The following is a 16603-nucleotide window of genomic DNA, read 5'->3' on the forward strand; positions in this document are numbered from 1 at the left end:
CGACAGTGAAATGGGATCTTTCCTTATGCTCCTCGAAAAAAATTGAGTCGGAATGAGCACTGCTCAGCCATTCACAGGGAGCTTTGTATTTTATTTTATGAATCAAAACAAAGCTTCATCTGATTGGCTGAGTTGAAGATTGTGACATCTGCCCATCTCTCCACCTCAGCCAATCAGTGGAAGGTTTGTAATCATTCATAGAATACACAGCTCTCAGTGAACACCTTAGCAGCGCTAAGCCTGATTTTGTTCTGGAAGCATGATAGGAAGCTTCCGTCCTGCTGCCGAAGCACAGCGTTGTGTACTGTATTTAGAAACAAAAAAGGAAAAAGAGATTCCCCAAAAGGAGGCAAAAACCCAAACACAATCTGTCAAAAAACAATGTATTTATTAAACTTTAGAACACCACACAAAAATACAAAATATAGGCAATTATGGGCAAATCAAGGTAGATATCAGATGGCTGATTAAAATTGATAACGTTATCATTAAAAACAACGGAGCCGCGGCCAAGCATACCCCATACACACACCAATCACAGCAGCAAATTCCTACTACATTGGCCAATAATTGGATGATGGGAGTCCTCAGAACAGTCCCAGTGTAAATGGTATGGCGGTGTGGGGGTAGGGTGGATGAATGAGAATAAACTATTGTAGGGGGGTTCAGTACTGTATGAACACAATTAGAAGGTTAGCAGTCCGGGAGCTGAACACATGACATATGTAGGCTGACCACAATGACCGGCATCATCTACTGTAGGCGATATTAGCTCAGGACATTCAAGCAAGATGGTTCATATGAATAACAAGCAGTAGGGGGAGCAGGTGTGACAAAGTAGCATTGGTATTATGATAGGAGCGATACTACTCTCACCATGTGGATCACCAGCTCACAGAATCTCAGGCTCTACCCCAGGTAGTTACTTGCAGATGAAGTAGATTGCATTTGCTTGTGCCGTCAGATGGAGAAAGTTCCGCTATGTCAACGCCTTCTATCAGATGGTAAAAGCCGGTCGTCAGCTGTTAGTCCCCGTTAGATCATTCAAACGCCCAGTGCTCGCGGCTCCGAGGTGACGTGCTGACGTCACGTGCTGACGCGTTTCACCAGCCAATCACCGCTGGTTTCCTCAGAGCAAAGGAGGGGTCCGTGAGCGAAGGTTAAATAGACTAACCAATACAAGGTGTAATTACATCAAATGTCCACCGGATGTCGCACACAGTCACCACTCATCACAGACATTTCAGCAAGAGCAGTATCTCGCAAATGGCTTCACATAAATAGCTGCACCCAATTGTTTAAACACATATACCTCAACTAGTGCTGCATTGTGATTCAGAGAGAAACACATTTGATGAAGATGGATATATACAATTACATGGAGGCCAAACAGAAAAAAAAAAAAAACAGAAAAACAAAAATATGAAAAATAAAACTAAAACATGGCGAATTGAAACACCAGTATAGAGCTGGAAAGTTAATCAAAAGCATAAAACAAGAAAAATTTATAATTGTAAATAGTTACTGCTCTTTTAGTTTTGCCCACATAGATTTTATTGCATGGGCAGATAAGTGTATAAACCACTCGACTATGTGGGCAAAACTAAAAGAGCCCTAAGGGTGAGGATTCGAGAACATATTGCTGGTATCAAAAAACTGAATGATGAACGCCCCATCTCATTACATTTTGCTAAATTTCATAACCGTGACCCAAAGGGTCTAACAGTAAAAGGTATCTATAGGTTGAATTTACCTATAAGACGTGGCGATTTCAATACCATTCTCCTCCAAAAGGAAAAAATGTGGACCTATTATTTGGAGGCGATGGCCCCAACGGGTTAAATACCGAATGTAGCCTTCAGTCTTTTTTGGAGAAATGATTTAACTACCTCCCCTGCAGTAACTATTTACAATTATAAATTTTTCTTGTTTTATGCTTTTGATTAACTTTCCAGCTCTATACTGGTGTTTCAATTCGCCATGTTTTAGTTTTATTTTTCATATTTTTGTTTTTCTGTTTTTTGTTTTTTTCTGTTTGGCCTCCATGTAATTGTATATATCCATCTTCATCAAATGTGTTTCTCTCTGAATCACAATGCAGCACTGGTTGAGGTATATGTGTTTAAACAATTGGGTGCAGCTATTTATGTGAAGCCATTTGCGAGATACTGCTCTTGCTGAAATGTCTGTGATGAGTGGTGACTGTGTGCGACATCCGGTGGACATTTGATGTAATTACACCTTGTATTGGTTAGTCTATTTAACCTTCGCTCACGGACCCCTCCTTTGCTCTGAGGAAACCAGCGGTGATTGGCTGGTGAAACGCGTCAGCACGTGACGTCAGCACGTCACCTCGGAGCCGCGAGCACTGGGCGTTTGAATGATCTAACGGGGACTAACAGCTGACGACCGGCTTTTACCATCTGATAGAAGGCGTTGACATAGCGGAACTTTCTCCATCTGACGGCACAAGCAAATGCAATCTACTTCATCTGCAAGTAACTACCTGGGGTAGAGCCTGAGATTCTGTGAGCTGGTGATCCACATGGTGAGAGTAGTATCGCTCCTATCATAATACCAATGCTACTTTGTCACACCTGCTCCCCCTACTGCTTGTTATTCATATGAACCATCTTGCTTGAATGTCCTGAGCTAATATCGCCTACAGTAGATGATGCCGGTCATTGTGGTCAGCCTACATATGTCATGTGTTCAGCTCCCGGACTGCTATTAACCTTCTAATTGTGTTCATACAGTACTGAACCTCCCTACAATAGTTTATTCTCATTCATCCACCCTACCCCCACACCGCCATACCATTTACACTGGGACTGTTCTGAGGACTCCCATCATCCAATTATTGGCCAATGTAGTAGGAATTTGCTGCTGTGATTGGTGTGTGTATGGGGTATGCTTGGCCGCGGCTCCGTTGTTTTTAATGATAACGTTATCAATTTTAATCAGCCATCTGATATCTACCTTGATTTGCCCATAATTGCCTATATTTTGTATTTTTGTGTGGTGTTCTAAAGTTTAATAAATACATTGTTTTTTGACAGATTGTGTTTGGGTTTTTGCCTCCTTTTGGGGAATCTCTTTTTCCTTTTTTGGTTTCTGTATGCCTTTAAAGGCGACCCAAACTGCATCCATAAATTCTTTGGATGAATGTCTGTCCATACTCAACAAATTAGTATAACTTTTCTCTGGTGGTTGATCTGGGCTAAAAGCACCTTTTTTTTTTTAGTGTACTGTATTTAGCTGAGGCTGCATACAATTTATACAGACCTCACAGTTCCTGAAAGCTATTTGTTCCCTTTTTCAATCATCTATAATTTTTTTACAGCCTTTTATACGTTTTTTAACATTCATACCTAAATCTTTTGTTTGTTTGTTTGTTTGAGAATTTTGTTTTGGTCAATTCTGGAGCATAATACAGATGTATTTAAAAAGCCTTTATTTCATTTGTAAATACCTTGGCATGCTTTGTACCAGAAATGTAATTTTAGTGTTATTATATGCAGTGCAAATGAAAAAAAATTGAACATTTAGGCTCTATGCACACTAATGTTTTTTTTAAGCTCCTAGAAGCTGTTCGCATTTTTTTCTGCGTCTATAAGCTAAATAAGCTATTAGCATTTTTTAAACTTCCGCGTCTAGGAGCAGAAAAAAATAGTTTTTGTAGAGTTTCCTGGAGTGTTTTTCCAGCAGAAACGCTCCTAAACGCTGCTAAATGCCCCTAAACTCTACTAATAGCTAATAATTTTTTAGCTTTTTTTTTCTTTTACTACAAAAATGTCAATAAAATGCTAATGCTCCTAAACGCTCCTAAAACCCAGCTAAAATGATACTGCAAAAAGCTATTACCAGCATTTTTTTATCCAGTCATTTTTCCAGCAATTTTCTACCTTAAAAAAAACGCTAGTGTGCATGAATCCTTAATCTATATTAAAAATAGCTGTTTTAAGCAGAAGAGCAGAAGAAAGGATTTGCATTTAGAATACAAAGAAATTTTTTTTTTTCAAAATAATATTGCCATAAGAAAGTTTTATTTGTCTACAAATCAATGGTATATGTGTTACTTTGATATTTTAAGTAAGAAAGAGGTAATTGCTTAATCAAGAGCTGAAATGTAAAAATTCTTCAGGTCAATAAGCAGTACAACAGATGCAGTAGCTGTAGTGGATAATATACAGACACTAGGTGGTGCTGCAGCTGCTGAAATCTATACACAGCATCTAAATACAGATCGCAAACTAGTAGTTTAACCACTTCTCTCGCTCTCTCACTTTGAATGACAATTGTACCCAAACAAAATTTTCCCACAAACAGGGCTTTTTTTTGGTGGTATTTGATTACCTCTGGGGTTTTTAATTTTTGCGCTACAAATAAGAAAAGAACGAAAATTAAAAAAAAAAAAAATTTCTTCGTTTCTGTTACAAAACTCTGTAAATAAGTAAGTTTTCTCCTTCACTGATGGGCACTGATGAGGCTGCACTGATGAGGCAGTACCGATTGACACCAATGAGGTGGCACTGATGAGATGGCACTTATATGCAGCACTGATAAGCAGCACTGATGGGCACTGATAGGTGGCACTGATATACAGCACTGATGGGCACTCATAGTGATGCCCAGTCAGGATAACTGAACCACTTCCCGGCTGTCATTCTGCTATAGGCCATCCGGGAAGTGGTTAAAGAAGAGTTCCAGCCTGGGGAAAAAAAATGTAAGGTCAGCAGCTACAAATGCTGTAGCTGCTGACTTTTACCATATGGACACTTACCTGTCCCGGGAGCCCATGATGTCGGCACCCCAGCTGATCTTTGAATCGGCTGTCGGGTGCTGCCGCTGCCATCTCCACCAAGGGAAACGGGCAGTGAAGCCTTTAAGCTTCACGACCGGTTCCCTACTGTGCATGCTCGAAAATTAGTGCTTCATAAGAAAGGGCAACAGAAAAAATTTATAAACAACTGCAACAAACCCATCACAAAGCAGAGGAAGCTCTGATAATCCCCCTCAAAGGGATAGTGAATTGAAAACATTTATCACACTGCAGATAAAATCATCAAAAAGGAGTGATGAGGAAAAACATTTGTAGAATGCTTAGGCGGGTGGGTGTCAAAGGTAAGGGCAGGGACAAGGCAAGGTTAGAGGATGAATGTTCATCCTAAAAACAGGTTTGCATCTGTGGATTGCGGATTAAACACCATAGTGACATACAAAGCCCTACAATCTGAGGCAGCAGAGAGAGAAGGAGCACCTGGGGGCTTGGACTGAAGAATCCAAGATGGATACAGAGAACCCCCCCCCCCCCCACCCCAGACTTCCCTCTAAAACAGCACCACAATCCACATAGTGTAGTGCAGTGTAACCCATCACAGGAACTCCAAAGCACAGCAATGATTTCCCCCTATGTGCCCCTGTACAGCAACCCATCAAGGGAGAAAGAGGTATTTACAGCAGCTGCATGGGAAGGCCCTTGTAGAAGGTGGCCTCATGCACAGTAGGAGGGAACCACCTGCTTTCTGAGTGTGGGTGGCTGTCCTAGAAGCTGGAAAAAAAACAGTGCGGCAAGAAAGAGCAAAGTGCCTAAAACCAAAATGGTGCTGAAGCTCCCAAAGAGGTGTACACAGACCGCAGCCTCACCCCAAAGGGCCCAGCCTAAAGAGACAAGAAAAAGTTGTTCTTGATACAGTGTCTTTATGCAGCAATCATTCAAGAACTTCTCCTAAGTCCCCCAAAAGGGTAGCAGTGATAGAAATTACCCTGGAGGGCATAACAGTAAGCATATTCCCTATACCACCAGAAAGGAACCCCCACAGTGTAACCTCTGAGAGGGGAAAGAATCATATGCCACGTACATTAAAAGAGGAGAAGACAATAGAGGAGACCCTCCGCTTACCATATCAATGCCCGTGTCAGGATACCGAGGTTGCACCAGGAGAAAGAGCAGAGCGCCACTCATTGCAGCCGGGGTGCTGCTTGCCTAAGGCGGACACTGGGGTCGATTTACTAAGACTGGACAGAGCAAAATCTGGTGCAGCTGTGCATGGTAGCCAATCAGCTTCTAACTTCAGCTTGTTCAAGTAAGCTTTGACAAAAAAACTGGAATCTGATTGGTTTCTATGCACAGCTGCACCTGATTTTGCACTCTCCAGTTTTAGTAAATCAACCACACTGTGACAGAAAAGCCCAAGGTAACTGTTCATGTGTACCCAGAAGTTAAAACTCCACAGGCTGGCCATGCCAAAGCTGTCACAGCCATTCCCACACGTTGCAACGAGCAATCCAATGCACTCAATGGCTGGAACTTTGGAGAGTACCAGGATCTACATTATCAGGCATTTCACCAGCCAGAAGCATGGCAAGAATATTAACTTTAATGGTAGAGGTAAATTAAAAAGATTTCTTACAAGAGAACAATAGAAAGAAACCAAGAAGGAAATCCCAATAAGGGGAATTAGATCTGAACTGCTTAACTAGGCCAAAAACAAAGCTCTTTAAGGAAGTGAAAGGGTTTACTCATCAACAGGGATGAGCTATTGTTTTTTAACTACTGTTCACTTCTGCTGGTGGCAGTACATCCCAATATAATTTTTTAAAATATTTTGTGAAACTGAGCCATTTAAGAAAAATACAAACTTAATTCACTTTCCGGCTTTTGTAATAAAGTTAGTGTGAATCTGTTATAAAAGGAACCCTTGCAACCAATCCCAATTCCCTTTAATAGATGCTGATCTACTACCTTCACTACATCTTTACTGACCGAGAACATGAATTCAGCTCACAAGATCTGTCTTTAAAAGCTGCAGGTCAGTAACCTACCAATGATACCAGAGGATCACCAAGACAGCCAGGCATGTAGCATTTTCAGTAAAGGACTAGCAATGACAGAACAGATATTCTCCCATTACAGCCACCACTGAATCCTTAAAGTGATTGTAAAGGCAGAAGGTTTTTTTTTTTCTTAATGCATTCTATGCATTAAGATAAAAAACCTTCTGTGTGCAGCAGCCACCCTCATACTTACCTGAGTTCATCTTGATCCAGCGATGTTGCACGAGACTCAGCTGTCCCTCCTTATTAGCTGACACAGCAGCGAAGCGCCATGGGCTCCCACTGCTGTCAATCAAAGACAGGGAGCCAAAGAGGAGTGGGGGGGGCTCCATATCTGAATGGACACACAGAGCTGTGGCTCGGCTTGAGTGCCCCCATAGCAAATTTCTTGCTTTGGGGGCCCTCAACATGAGGGAGAGACCAGGAGCACCGAAGAGGGAACAGAGAAGAGGAGGAACAGGGCTGCTCTGTGCAAAACCACTGCACAGAGCAGGTAAGTATAACATGCTTGTTATTTTTAACAAAAAAAGACTACAGTATCACTTTAATGTTGTTATGGTAAGCAGCTTCTCTTCTCTTCAAAATACTTACATGAGTGCAGCTTGAAAAGTAATTTCACAGTGTAGTCATACAGATGGCTGCAATCTAAGATGACCTGTATGAGAGGAGAGAGGCGGCACTGGCCAGCTGCAGTAACAGACACTGAACGCGACATGTCCAAAGATTTAAAAACTGTAAAGAAATTAGAAAAAGTCATTAGATTTTATTACATACATTCTACTTAGCTACATATTACCATGATGCTCTGCTAAACTAGGAATCAATGGAATTTCATTTTGAAACGAGAAGGCAAAAGGAGCAACTTTTATTATAAGATCCCTCAATTACGTTATTAATCCAGTTTACTGACAGCTATGACATTATACAGGCTGTGCAATAATCACCTATGTAAATACCTACGGTACTATGTCTCCATATGTCCATACAGGCTCTTGAAGTATCATTTGCATTAATAGGAAATGTTAAAGTGACATATATGTCATAACTATTGCTATCCCACCTAACCGTAGCTGTGCATAGATCATGTTGTAAGCTGCTTTCTTTCTCCTGTATCAGAATACTTAGCAGTAGTGTACCTGTGTACATTTGCCTTAACTTGCTTTCCATTTCATTATTCCTCCTTTCTCCATTCATTGGAACATTTTTTTTTCTATTGCCTGGGGTCTGCCAACCAAAAAAAAAAAGAATTCAAGACAATCAAGAAAGGAGGCATGGAGCAAGCTGAACACACCAACTTCTGAAGGTAAAATGTCAATCTGTATACAGTTTTCACAGCTGCTATCTAGTGATTGTTAGATAACTGTTGCAGGAGAGAGGGAGCAATAAAGAGCTCACAATGGCCTCTATTTACAGGAACTGTTATATGGGATATCATAAGGAATGGCATGAGTCACTTTAAATCGCATTGCTTGTCATGCAGACACAGTTGTGAATCTTCAAGTGTCTTTGGAACCTATGCAGATTAAAGTAAATCTAGAGGATCCATTGCTGTCAGTGTGCATCTTTTCATTTTAATAATTGCTGTTTCTAATCTGTTTAGCCATTTTCCCTCTATTTAATTAAAGTGAGCTACATTAGTAAAGTGCAGTACATGATCTTTGAGAACAAAAAATGATTATGTTTAGTATAAGCACTCTGAATGTAACTAAGTTCAGAAAGTTTTCTTTTCCAGTTTGGCAGGTGTGATTACCTTTTTTTTACAAGTTGTCATGCCAATTATCTACTGAATGGTATTTAAATCTGGCTAAAACAGTTAGCCTAAGGCCTGGTTCACATCTGTGCATTTTCAGTGCGTCTTCAGTTTGGCAGAAACACACTACAGTCCATGTAACATTGTTTCCTATGGGTCACGTTCACATCTATGCATTTTATGGAAAGGGCCAAGGACTTTTTGGTGGTTTTCGATTTCATGGACTTCAATGGACCAAAAATGTGTATTGAAAAATGCTAAATGTACCTGGAATATGCAAACTGCAACCTGCATAGATAATGAGCATATTCTGGGCCAGTAAATACAGTGTTCTGAAAATGAATATTTACATTCATTTATATTTATAGTATGGACACAGACGATTAACATAGAGAGCATAAGCCAGTTAGTTATAAAGTGCGGGGACATGCATAAAGCAATTTGACATCAAAACAACGCACATATCAAGTTGCCTGATGCAAAGTCTATGCAACAGTTTTTTTTAAGTATTTTCTTCAAAATCTATTTTGAAGTTTTCGGTAGAAACAATAAAGAAGATGAACAGTGTTAGCCATACATTAGGACACAGGAAAGAGGATCACATGAGTGGGTACATGACAAAACAGTAATAATAAACATACGTGAACAATGTAATCTGTTCCGAGATTAAATGCCACCAGCTACACATACTGCGGCTGCTGGCTTTTAATAATAGGACACTTACCTGTTCTGGAGTCCAGGTGATGTCGGTACCACAGCTGATGTTTCCATCAGCTGTCAGGTGCTGCCGCCGCCACCATTGCGTGTAAGGGAGCCCGGCAGTGTGGCCTTATGGCTTCAGGCCGGGAACTCTACTGCGCATGAGCAAGGCTCCGCTCCTCTCTCCTACTGGCCTAACGACAGGGGGAGAAAGAGGGAGCCGAGTTGTGACGTCATGGGCCGCGGCTGTGGCTTCTGGAAGTGGGAACAGGATACCTGTCAAAGGTATCCTGTCCCCCTCCCTCCCAAAAGGTGCCTTAATGTGGCACCAGAGTGGGGGGGGAGACAAATGCTCAGAAGTTCCACTTTTATGTGGAACTCCGCTTTAAACATAAGGTAGGGATTATTGTCTAACACCTCCAGACACCCCATATGAGAACAAACTGTGTTGTGAGGGGAGGACAATACAACCAACCTGAAACGTCAATAGTTTTCCTTGTTCAAATAAATAAACTTAAAGGTATAAGGTAAAGTATAGGCAAACAATAGTCCAAGTATGGGCTAAACATGAGTTAAAAACAATAGAACAGCCAGTGTCAATGAGCTAGAAGAGGGTTTTGTACTTAGGGAGTGTTTGGTCTAGGGATGAAACCCCAGAGATCTAGTAAACTATTGCATATACTACATTTCAAAACTGCAAAGGAACCGTTTAATGAATAAACATATTTAGGTAAAGCTTAGACATGTGCAGGATGAAAAAATTCGTTTAGTTTAGTTTCGTTTCGATTCGTTATTTAACTTAATTCGTTTAGTTAAATTCGTTGCATTCATTACATTCGTTTTCGGAATTCGTTTCGTTTCGTATTCGAATTCGAAAAAATTCGACCGCATTCGAAAAAATTCGACCGTATTCGAAAAAAACTATCAAATTCGAAAAAATTCTAACACATTCGAAAAAAACTGTCAAATTCGAAAAAATTCTACCACATTCGAAAAAAACTATCAAATTCGAAAAAATTCTACCACATTCGAAAAAAACTATCAAATTCGAAAAAATTCTACCACATTCGAAAAAAACTGTCAAATTTGAAAAAATTCTACCACATTCGAAAAAAACTATCAAATTCGAAAAAATTCTACCACATTCGAAAAAAACTGTCAAATTCGAAAAAATTCTACCACATTCGAAAAAAACTGTCAAATTCGAAAAAATTCTACCACATTCGAAAAAAACTATCAAATTCAAAAAAAATGTTACTACATTTGAAAAAAATATTAAATTTGAAAAAATTCTACCACATTCGAAAAAAACTGTCAAATTCGAAAAATTTCTACCACATTCGAAAAAAACTATAAAATTCGAAAAAAACAATAACTGAATTTGAAAAAGTAAACTATATATAACCATTTTGCGAAATTTGAAATTCGTATAGAATGAAATCGAATTCCAATAGAAAAGATTAGGATAGAATAGAAAGTATAAAAGAATAGCATAGAAAAACAATAGATCAGAATAGAAAAAAATATAATATATTGTATTCTAAGCTTTTCTATTTGAATTAGAATTCATTCTGTACCAAATTCCAATTTTGGAAGATGGTTAAATATATATATTATATTTTTTTTCTATTCTGTTCCATTGTTTTTCTATGCTATTCTTTTCTATTCTATTCTAAACTTTTCTATTCGAATTTGAATTAATTCTATGCGAAATTCGAATTTCGGAAGATGGCTTCTAAAATTAGAATTTCGTATAGAATGAATTCGAATTTGAATAGAAAAGATTAGAATAGAAATAGAATAGACTAGAAAAATAATAGAACAGAAGAGAATAAAATATAATATATATATTTTTTTCTATTCTGTTTCATTGTTTTTCTATGCTATTCTTTTTTATTCTATTCTAAACATTTCTATTCAAATTTGAATTCATTCTATACGAAATTCGAATTTCGGAAGATGGCTTCTGAAATTCGAATTTCGTATAGAATGAATTTGAATTTGAATAGAAAAGAATAGACTAGAAAAACAATAGAACAGAACAGAATAAAATATAATATATATATTATATCTTATTCTGTTCTGTTCTATTGTTTTTCTAGTCTATTCTTTCTACTCTATTTTAATCTTTTCTATTCAAATTAATTTTATACGAAATTCGAATTATGGAAGATGGTTTTATATATATATATATATATATATATATATATATATATATATATATATATATAAAATATTTTTTCTATTCTGTTCTATTGTTTTTCTATTATTTTCTATTATATTCTGATCTTTTCTATTTGAATTCAAATTCATTCTATACAAAATTCGAATTTCAGAAAATAGTTATATAGAAATAGAATGAAATCAAATTCTAATAGAAAAGAATAGAATAGAAAAACAATAGAACAAAATAGAAAGAAAAATTTTATATATATATAAAAATAAATAAAACCATCTTCCGAAATTGGAATTTGGTACAGAATGAATTTGAATAGAAAAGATTAGAATAGAATATTTTATATTTTTTTCTATTCTGTTCTATTGTTTTTCTATGCTATTCTTTTATATTATTTTCTGTTCTATTCTAATCTTTTCTATTTGAATTCATTCTGTACCAAATTCCAATTTCGGAAGATGTGTGTGTATATATATATATATATATATATATATATATATATATATATATATATATATATAAATATATATATATATATATATATATATATATATATATATATATATATATATATATATATATATATATATATATATATATATTTTTTTTTTTTTTTTTTTTTTTCTATTCTGTTCTATTGTTTTTCTGTTCTAGTCTTTTCTATTAGAATTCGATTTCATTCTATTTCATTCTGTTTCTGTATAACCATTTTCGGAAATTCAAATTTCGTATAGAATGATTTCGCATTCAAATAGAAAAGATTAGAATAAAATAGAAAAGAATAGAAAAGAATATAAAAACAATAGACCAGCATAGAAAAAAAATAAAAATAAAAAAAAAATATATAAATATATATACCGTATTTATCGGCATATAACACGCACTTTTTTCCCCTTAAAATCAGGGGAAAATCATGGGTGCGTGTTATACGCCGATCCCTTGCGATCCTGAGCTGACAGATCTTCAAAATCGCCGACCGCGATTTGAAAATGGCACCGAAATACACAGAGCCGGTCCTCGGCTCTTCTCGGCCACTTTCGGCTTCACTCGAGTGCCGCCCGAACCTAGCCGAGTGTACTCGGCTAGGTTCGGATAGCTCCGCTCACAGTCACGCCCATCCCGGGCGGGACTACGAGTGGAGCCGAAAGTGAACGAGAGCCGCCGAGAAGAGCCGAGGACCGGCTCTGTGTATTTTGGCGCCGGCGGCACCATTTTCAAATCGCGGTCGGCGATTTTGAAGCTCAGGATCGCAGGGGATCACAGGATTTTCAAACTGCGAGCTGCAAGGCTGCACTGGGGCAAGGCTGCACTGGGATAAGGCTGCAATTGACACTGGGAAGGCTGCACTGACAAGGCTGCACTGGCAAGGCTGCACTGACAAGGCTGCACTGACATGGCTGCACTGGGGCAAGGCTGCACTGAGAAGGCTGCAATGATGGGCATTTAAATGTAAGTTTTTTTCCCTTAAACTTCCCTCCTAAAAGTTTTTTTTTCCTTAAAATTCTCTCCTAAACTTGGGGTGCGTGTTATACGCCAGTGCGTGTTATACGCCGATAAATACGGTAATTTTTTTGTATTATTCTCTTCTATTGTTTTTTTATGCTTTTCTTTTCTATTATTTTATATTCTATAATAGTCTTTTCAATTCAAATTCATTCTATACGAAATTCGAATTTCGGAACATGGCTTCTGAAGTTTGAATTTCTTATAGAATGAATTCGAATTAGAACAGAAAATAATAGAAAAGAATAGACTAGAAAAACAATAGAACAGAATAGAAGAAAATATAATATATATATATATTATATATTATATTTTCTTCTATTCTGTTCTATTGTTTTTCTAGTCTATTCTTTTCTATTATTTTCTATTCTATTCTAATCTCTTATATTCAAATTTGATTTCGGTCTATATGAAATTCGAATTTTGGAAGATGTTTTATATATATATATATATATATATATATATATATATATATATATATATATATATATATATATATATATATAAAATTTTCTATTCTGTTTCATTGTTTTTCTATGCTATTCTTTTCTATTCTATTCTAAACTTTTCTATTCGAATTTGAATTCATTCTATACGAAATTCGAATTTCGGAAGATGGCTTCTGAAAGTGGAAATTCGTATAGAATGAATTCGAATTTGAATAGAAAAGATTAGAATAGAAAATAATAGACTAGACAAACAATAGAACAGAATAAAATATAATATATATAATTTTTTGTATTCTGTTCTATTGTTTTTCTAGTCTTTTCTCTTCTACTCTGTTCTAATCTTTTCTATTCAAATTCGAATTTATTTGATAAGAAATTCAAATTTCGGAAGATGGTTTTATATACAGTATATACATATACATATATATATATTATACATATACACACACACACATATATATATATATATATATATATATATATATATATATATATATATATATATTATACATATACACACATATATATATATATACATACATATATATATATATATATATATATATACACACACATATATATATATATATATATATATATATATATATAAAAAACCATCTTCCGAAATTTGAATTTCTTATAATATGAATTCGAATTTGAATAGAAAAGATTAGAATAGAGTAGAAGAGAAAAGACTAGAAAAACAATAGAACAGAATAAATTATATATATTATATTTTATTCTGTTCTGTTCTATTGTTTGTCTAGTCTACTATTTTCTATTCTAATCTTTTCTATTCAAATTCGAATTCATTCTATACGAAATTCCACTTTCAGAAGCCATCTTCCGAAATTCGAATTTCGTATAGAATGAATTCAAATTCGAATAGAAAAGTTTAGAATAGAATAGAAAAGAATAGCATAGAAAAACAATGAAACAGAATAGAAAATTATATATATATATATATATATATATATATATATATATATATATATATATAACATCTTCCAAAATTCGAATTTCATATAGACCGAAATCAAATTTGAATGTAAAAGATTAGAATAGAATAGAAAATAATAGAAAAGAATAGACTAGAAAAACAATAGAACAGAATAGAAGAAAATATAATATATATATTATATTTTCTTCTATTCTGTTCTATTGTTTTTATAGTCTATACTTTTCTATTATTTTCTGTTCTAATCTTTTCTATTCAAATTCGAATTCATTCTATACGAAATTCAAACTTCAGAAGCCATGTTCCGAAATTCGAATTTCGTATAGAATGAATTTGAATTTGAATTGAAAATACTATTATAGAATATAAAATAATAGAAAAGAAAAGCATAAAAAAACATATATATATATATATATATATATATATATATACATATTCTATTGCTTTATTATTTTATATTCTACCTTATTGTTTTTTTTAGAAAAACGTTTTCTATTTTTTTTTAATTTGATTATGTTTTCAAATTCGATTCGAATATGTTTTCGAATATGTTTTCGAATTCGATTCGAATATGTTTTCGAATTTGATTCGAATATGTTTTCGTTCGTTTTTTTTCGGATTTGTTTAAATTCTTTACTTTTGTCATTCGGAAATTCGGATGCATCCGAATTTCCGAATAATGAAAAATTCGTCCGAATTTCGATTCGGAACGAAACGGAATGCACATGCCTAAAGCTTAGCAACGTTGTGAGTGTGACCTGGCAGCAAGTTTGAATATAGGTTTTATTCTGTCTCAGTGTTACTAATTTACTAAACATGGACTTCAGTTTTAACCCCTTGGCGCTGGCCACGCGTAAATATGAGGCCTCTCGGCTCCTGGTCCTTGGGGCCGCATATTTGCGTGAACTGCAGTCTAAACAGCTGTGCCGAGAGAACGCGTAGTGCGCGCTCCCAACACAGTTATCGGCACTGTGACGGGAGGGCCCGTGGAACTCAGAATCCCTTGGAAAGTAGGGGATGTCCTTGTTTCAGCTCCCCATATACCTCTTATGTCTAAGTCACCCTGTGCTATCCTGGCACAGGGTGAGTGAGAAAATATATCTTGGACTACTTAAAATGGGACAGTAATATTTGTCCACAATATCTCTCAGGATGTATGTAGAGACTATTATTGGTTTGTTTGATTCTGAACTCAACCTGTTAATTGAGTGAGCTGATCACATTAGCCTCCAGGACTGGCTAGGAGATGAACTGTTAATGACTAGGCTGAGGAGGGGGGGAGATTGTTGTTTGTATTGTTAATTGTAATTAGCTCCTGCTATTGTGTTTATACTACTGTGTGAAGCTTGGTGCCCACAAGTCTTTGTCCTACAGGTCATGTCTCTGAGTCATCTGGTCTGGGTAAATTTTTTAGTAAATTAGCTCATGTTAATTAGGTTAGCTTTGAGTCAGCCTGCTGTATAAATTTGTGTGAGATCTCAAATAAAGAGTTAGTCCTGATTTACTCCAAGACTGGTGTTGTCTAGTTCTTGGGAGTTCCTATAGCCAGATCCATTGGACTCGTGTTTCAGAACTTAGGAAGCGGTATACTGACTGTAGCACTTAAGCAGAGTGTGGGACGTTCCGTGACAGGCACCTAACCGAGACCTCCTGATCGCTACTTGCGATCGGAAGTTTTCAGGTCACGTGACCGCCCTGACAGCCAATCATGGCGGTCACATACTCTTAAGCCCTGCCCCCCTCCCAGCGTTATAACCCTCTTAAACAAGCCATTTTTTTCACCAAAGATTATATTTTTGTAGCAGGTGGAGCTTGGTGTCACTCCTGGCATCTTACAATCTGGAAAATAATTATGTTGTGGATGTAATCCAATAGAGAGTTCTTTCTGCCATTGTTCGACTGTTTCTAATAATGTTCTAGATGGGAGTTTTAGCTGTTCCTACCTACTTTAGCTGTTTAAGATACTCCTGCTGAATTCTCCTTAAAGGGATTGTAAAGGTTCATGTTTTTTCACCTTAATGCATCCAATGCATTAAGGTGAAAAAACACCTGTCAGTGCCCGGCCTCCCAGCCCCCCCATTTTACTTACCTGAAACCTCGAACTTGACCCACGGGGACGCGCTCTCTCTCTGCCCAGGGTTCTCGGCTCTTGATTGGATAGATTGATAGCAGTGCAGCCATTGGGTCCCACTGCTGTCAATCAAATCCAATGGCACGGTCGCCGGGGGCGG

The 16603-nt window shown here is 36.6% G+C and overlaps 1 protein-coding gene across 2 annotated transcripts in view; it reads right to left on the reverse strand.

The window, feature by feature from the left end:
• HIP1 (huntingtin interacting protein 1) overlaps nt 1-16603 on the reverse strand; it is a 224296-nt gene that overhangs the window by 84420 nt on the left and 123273 nt on the right. For both annotated transcript variants that reach the window (XM_073616751.1, XM_073616750.1), the window contains exon 8: nt 7429-7569. In XM_073616751.1, the coding sequence (XP_073472852.1) occupies nt 7429-7569 (141 nt within the window). The remainder of the gene's footprint in view (nt 1-7428; nt 7570-16603) is intronic.

The sequence above is a fragment of the Aquarana catesbeiana genome, linkage group LG02 (assembly GCF_042186555.1).
Source record: "Aquarana catesbeiana isolate 2022-GZ linkage group LG02, ASM4218655v1, whole genome shotgun sequence".
In the NCBI taxonomy this organism is placed as follows: Eukaryota; Metazoa; Chordata; class Amphibia; order Anura; family Ranidae; genus Aquarana; species Aquarana catesbeiana.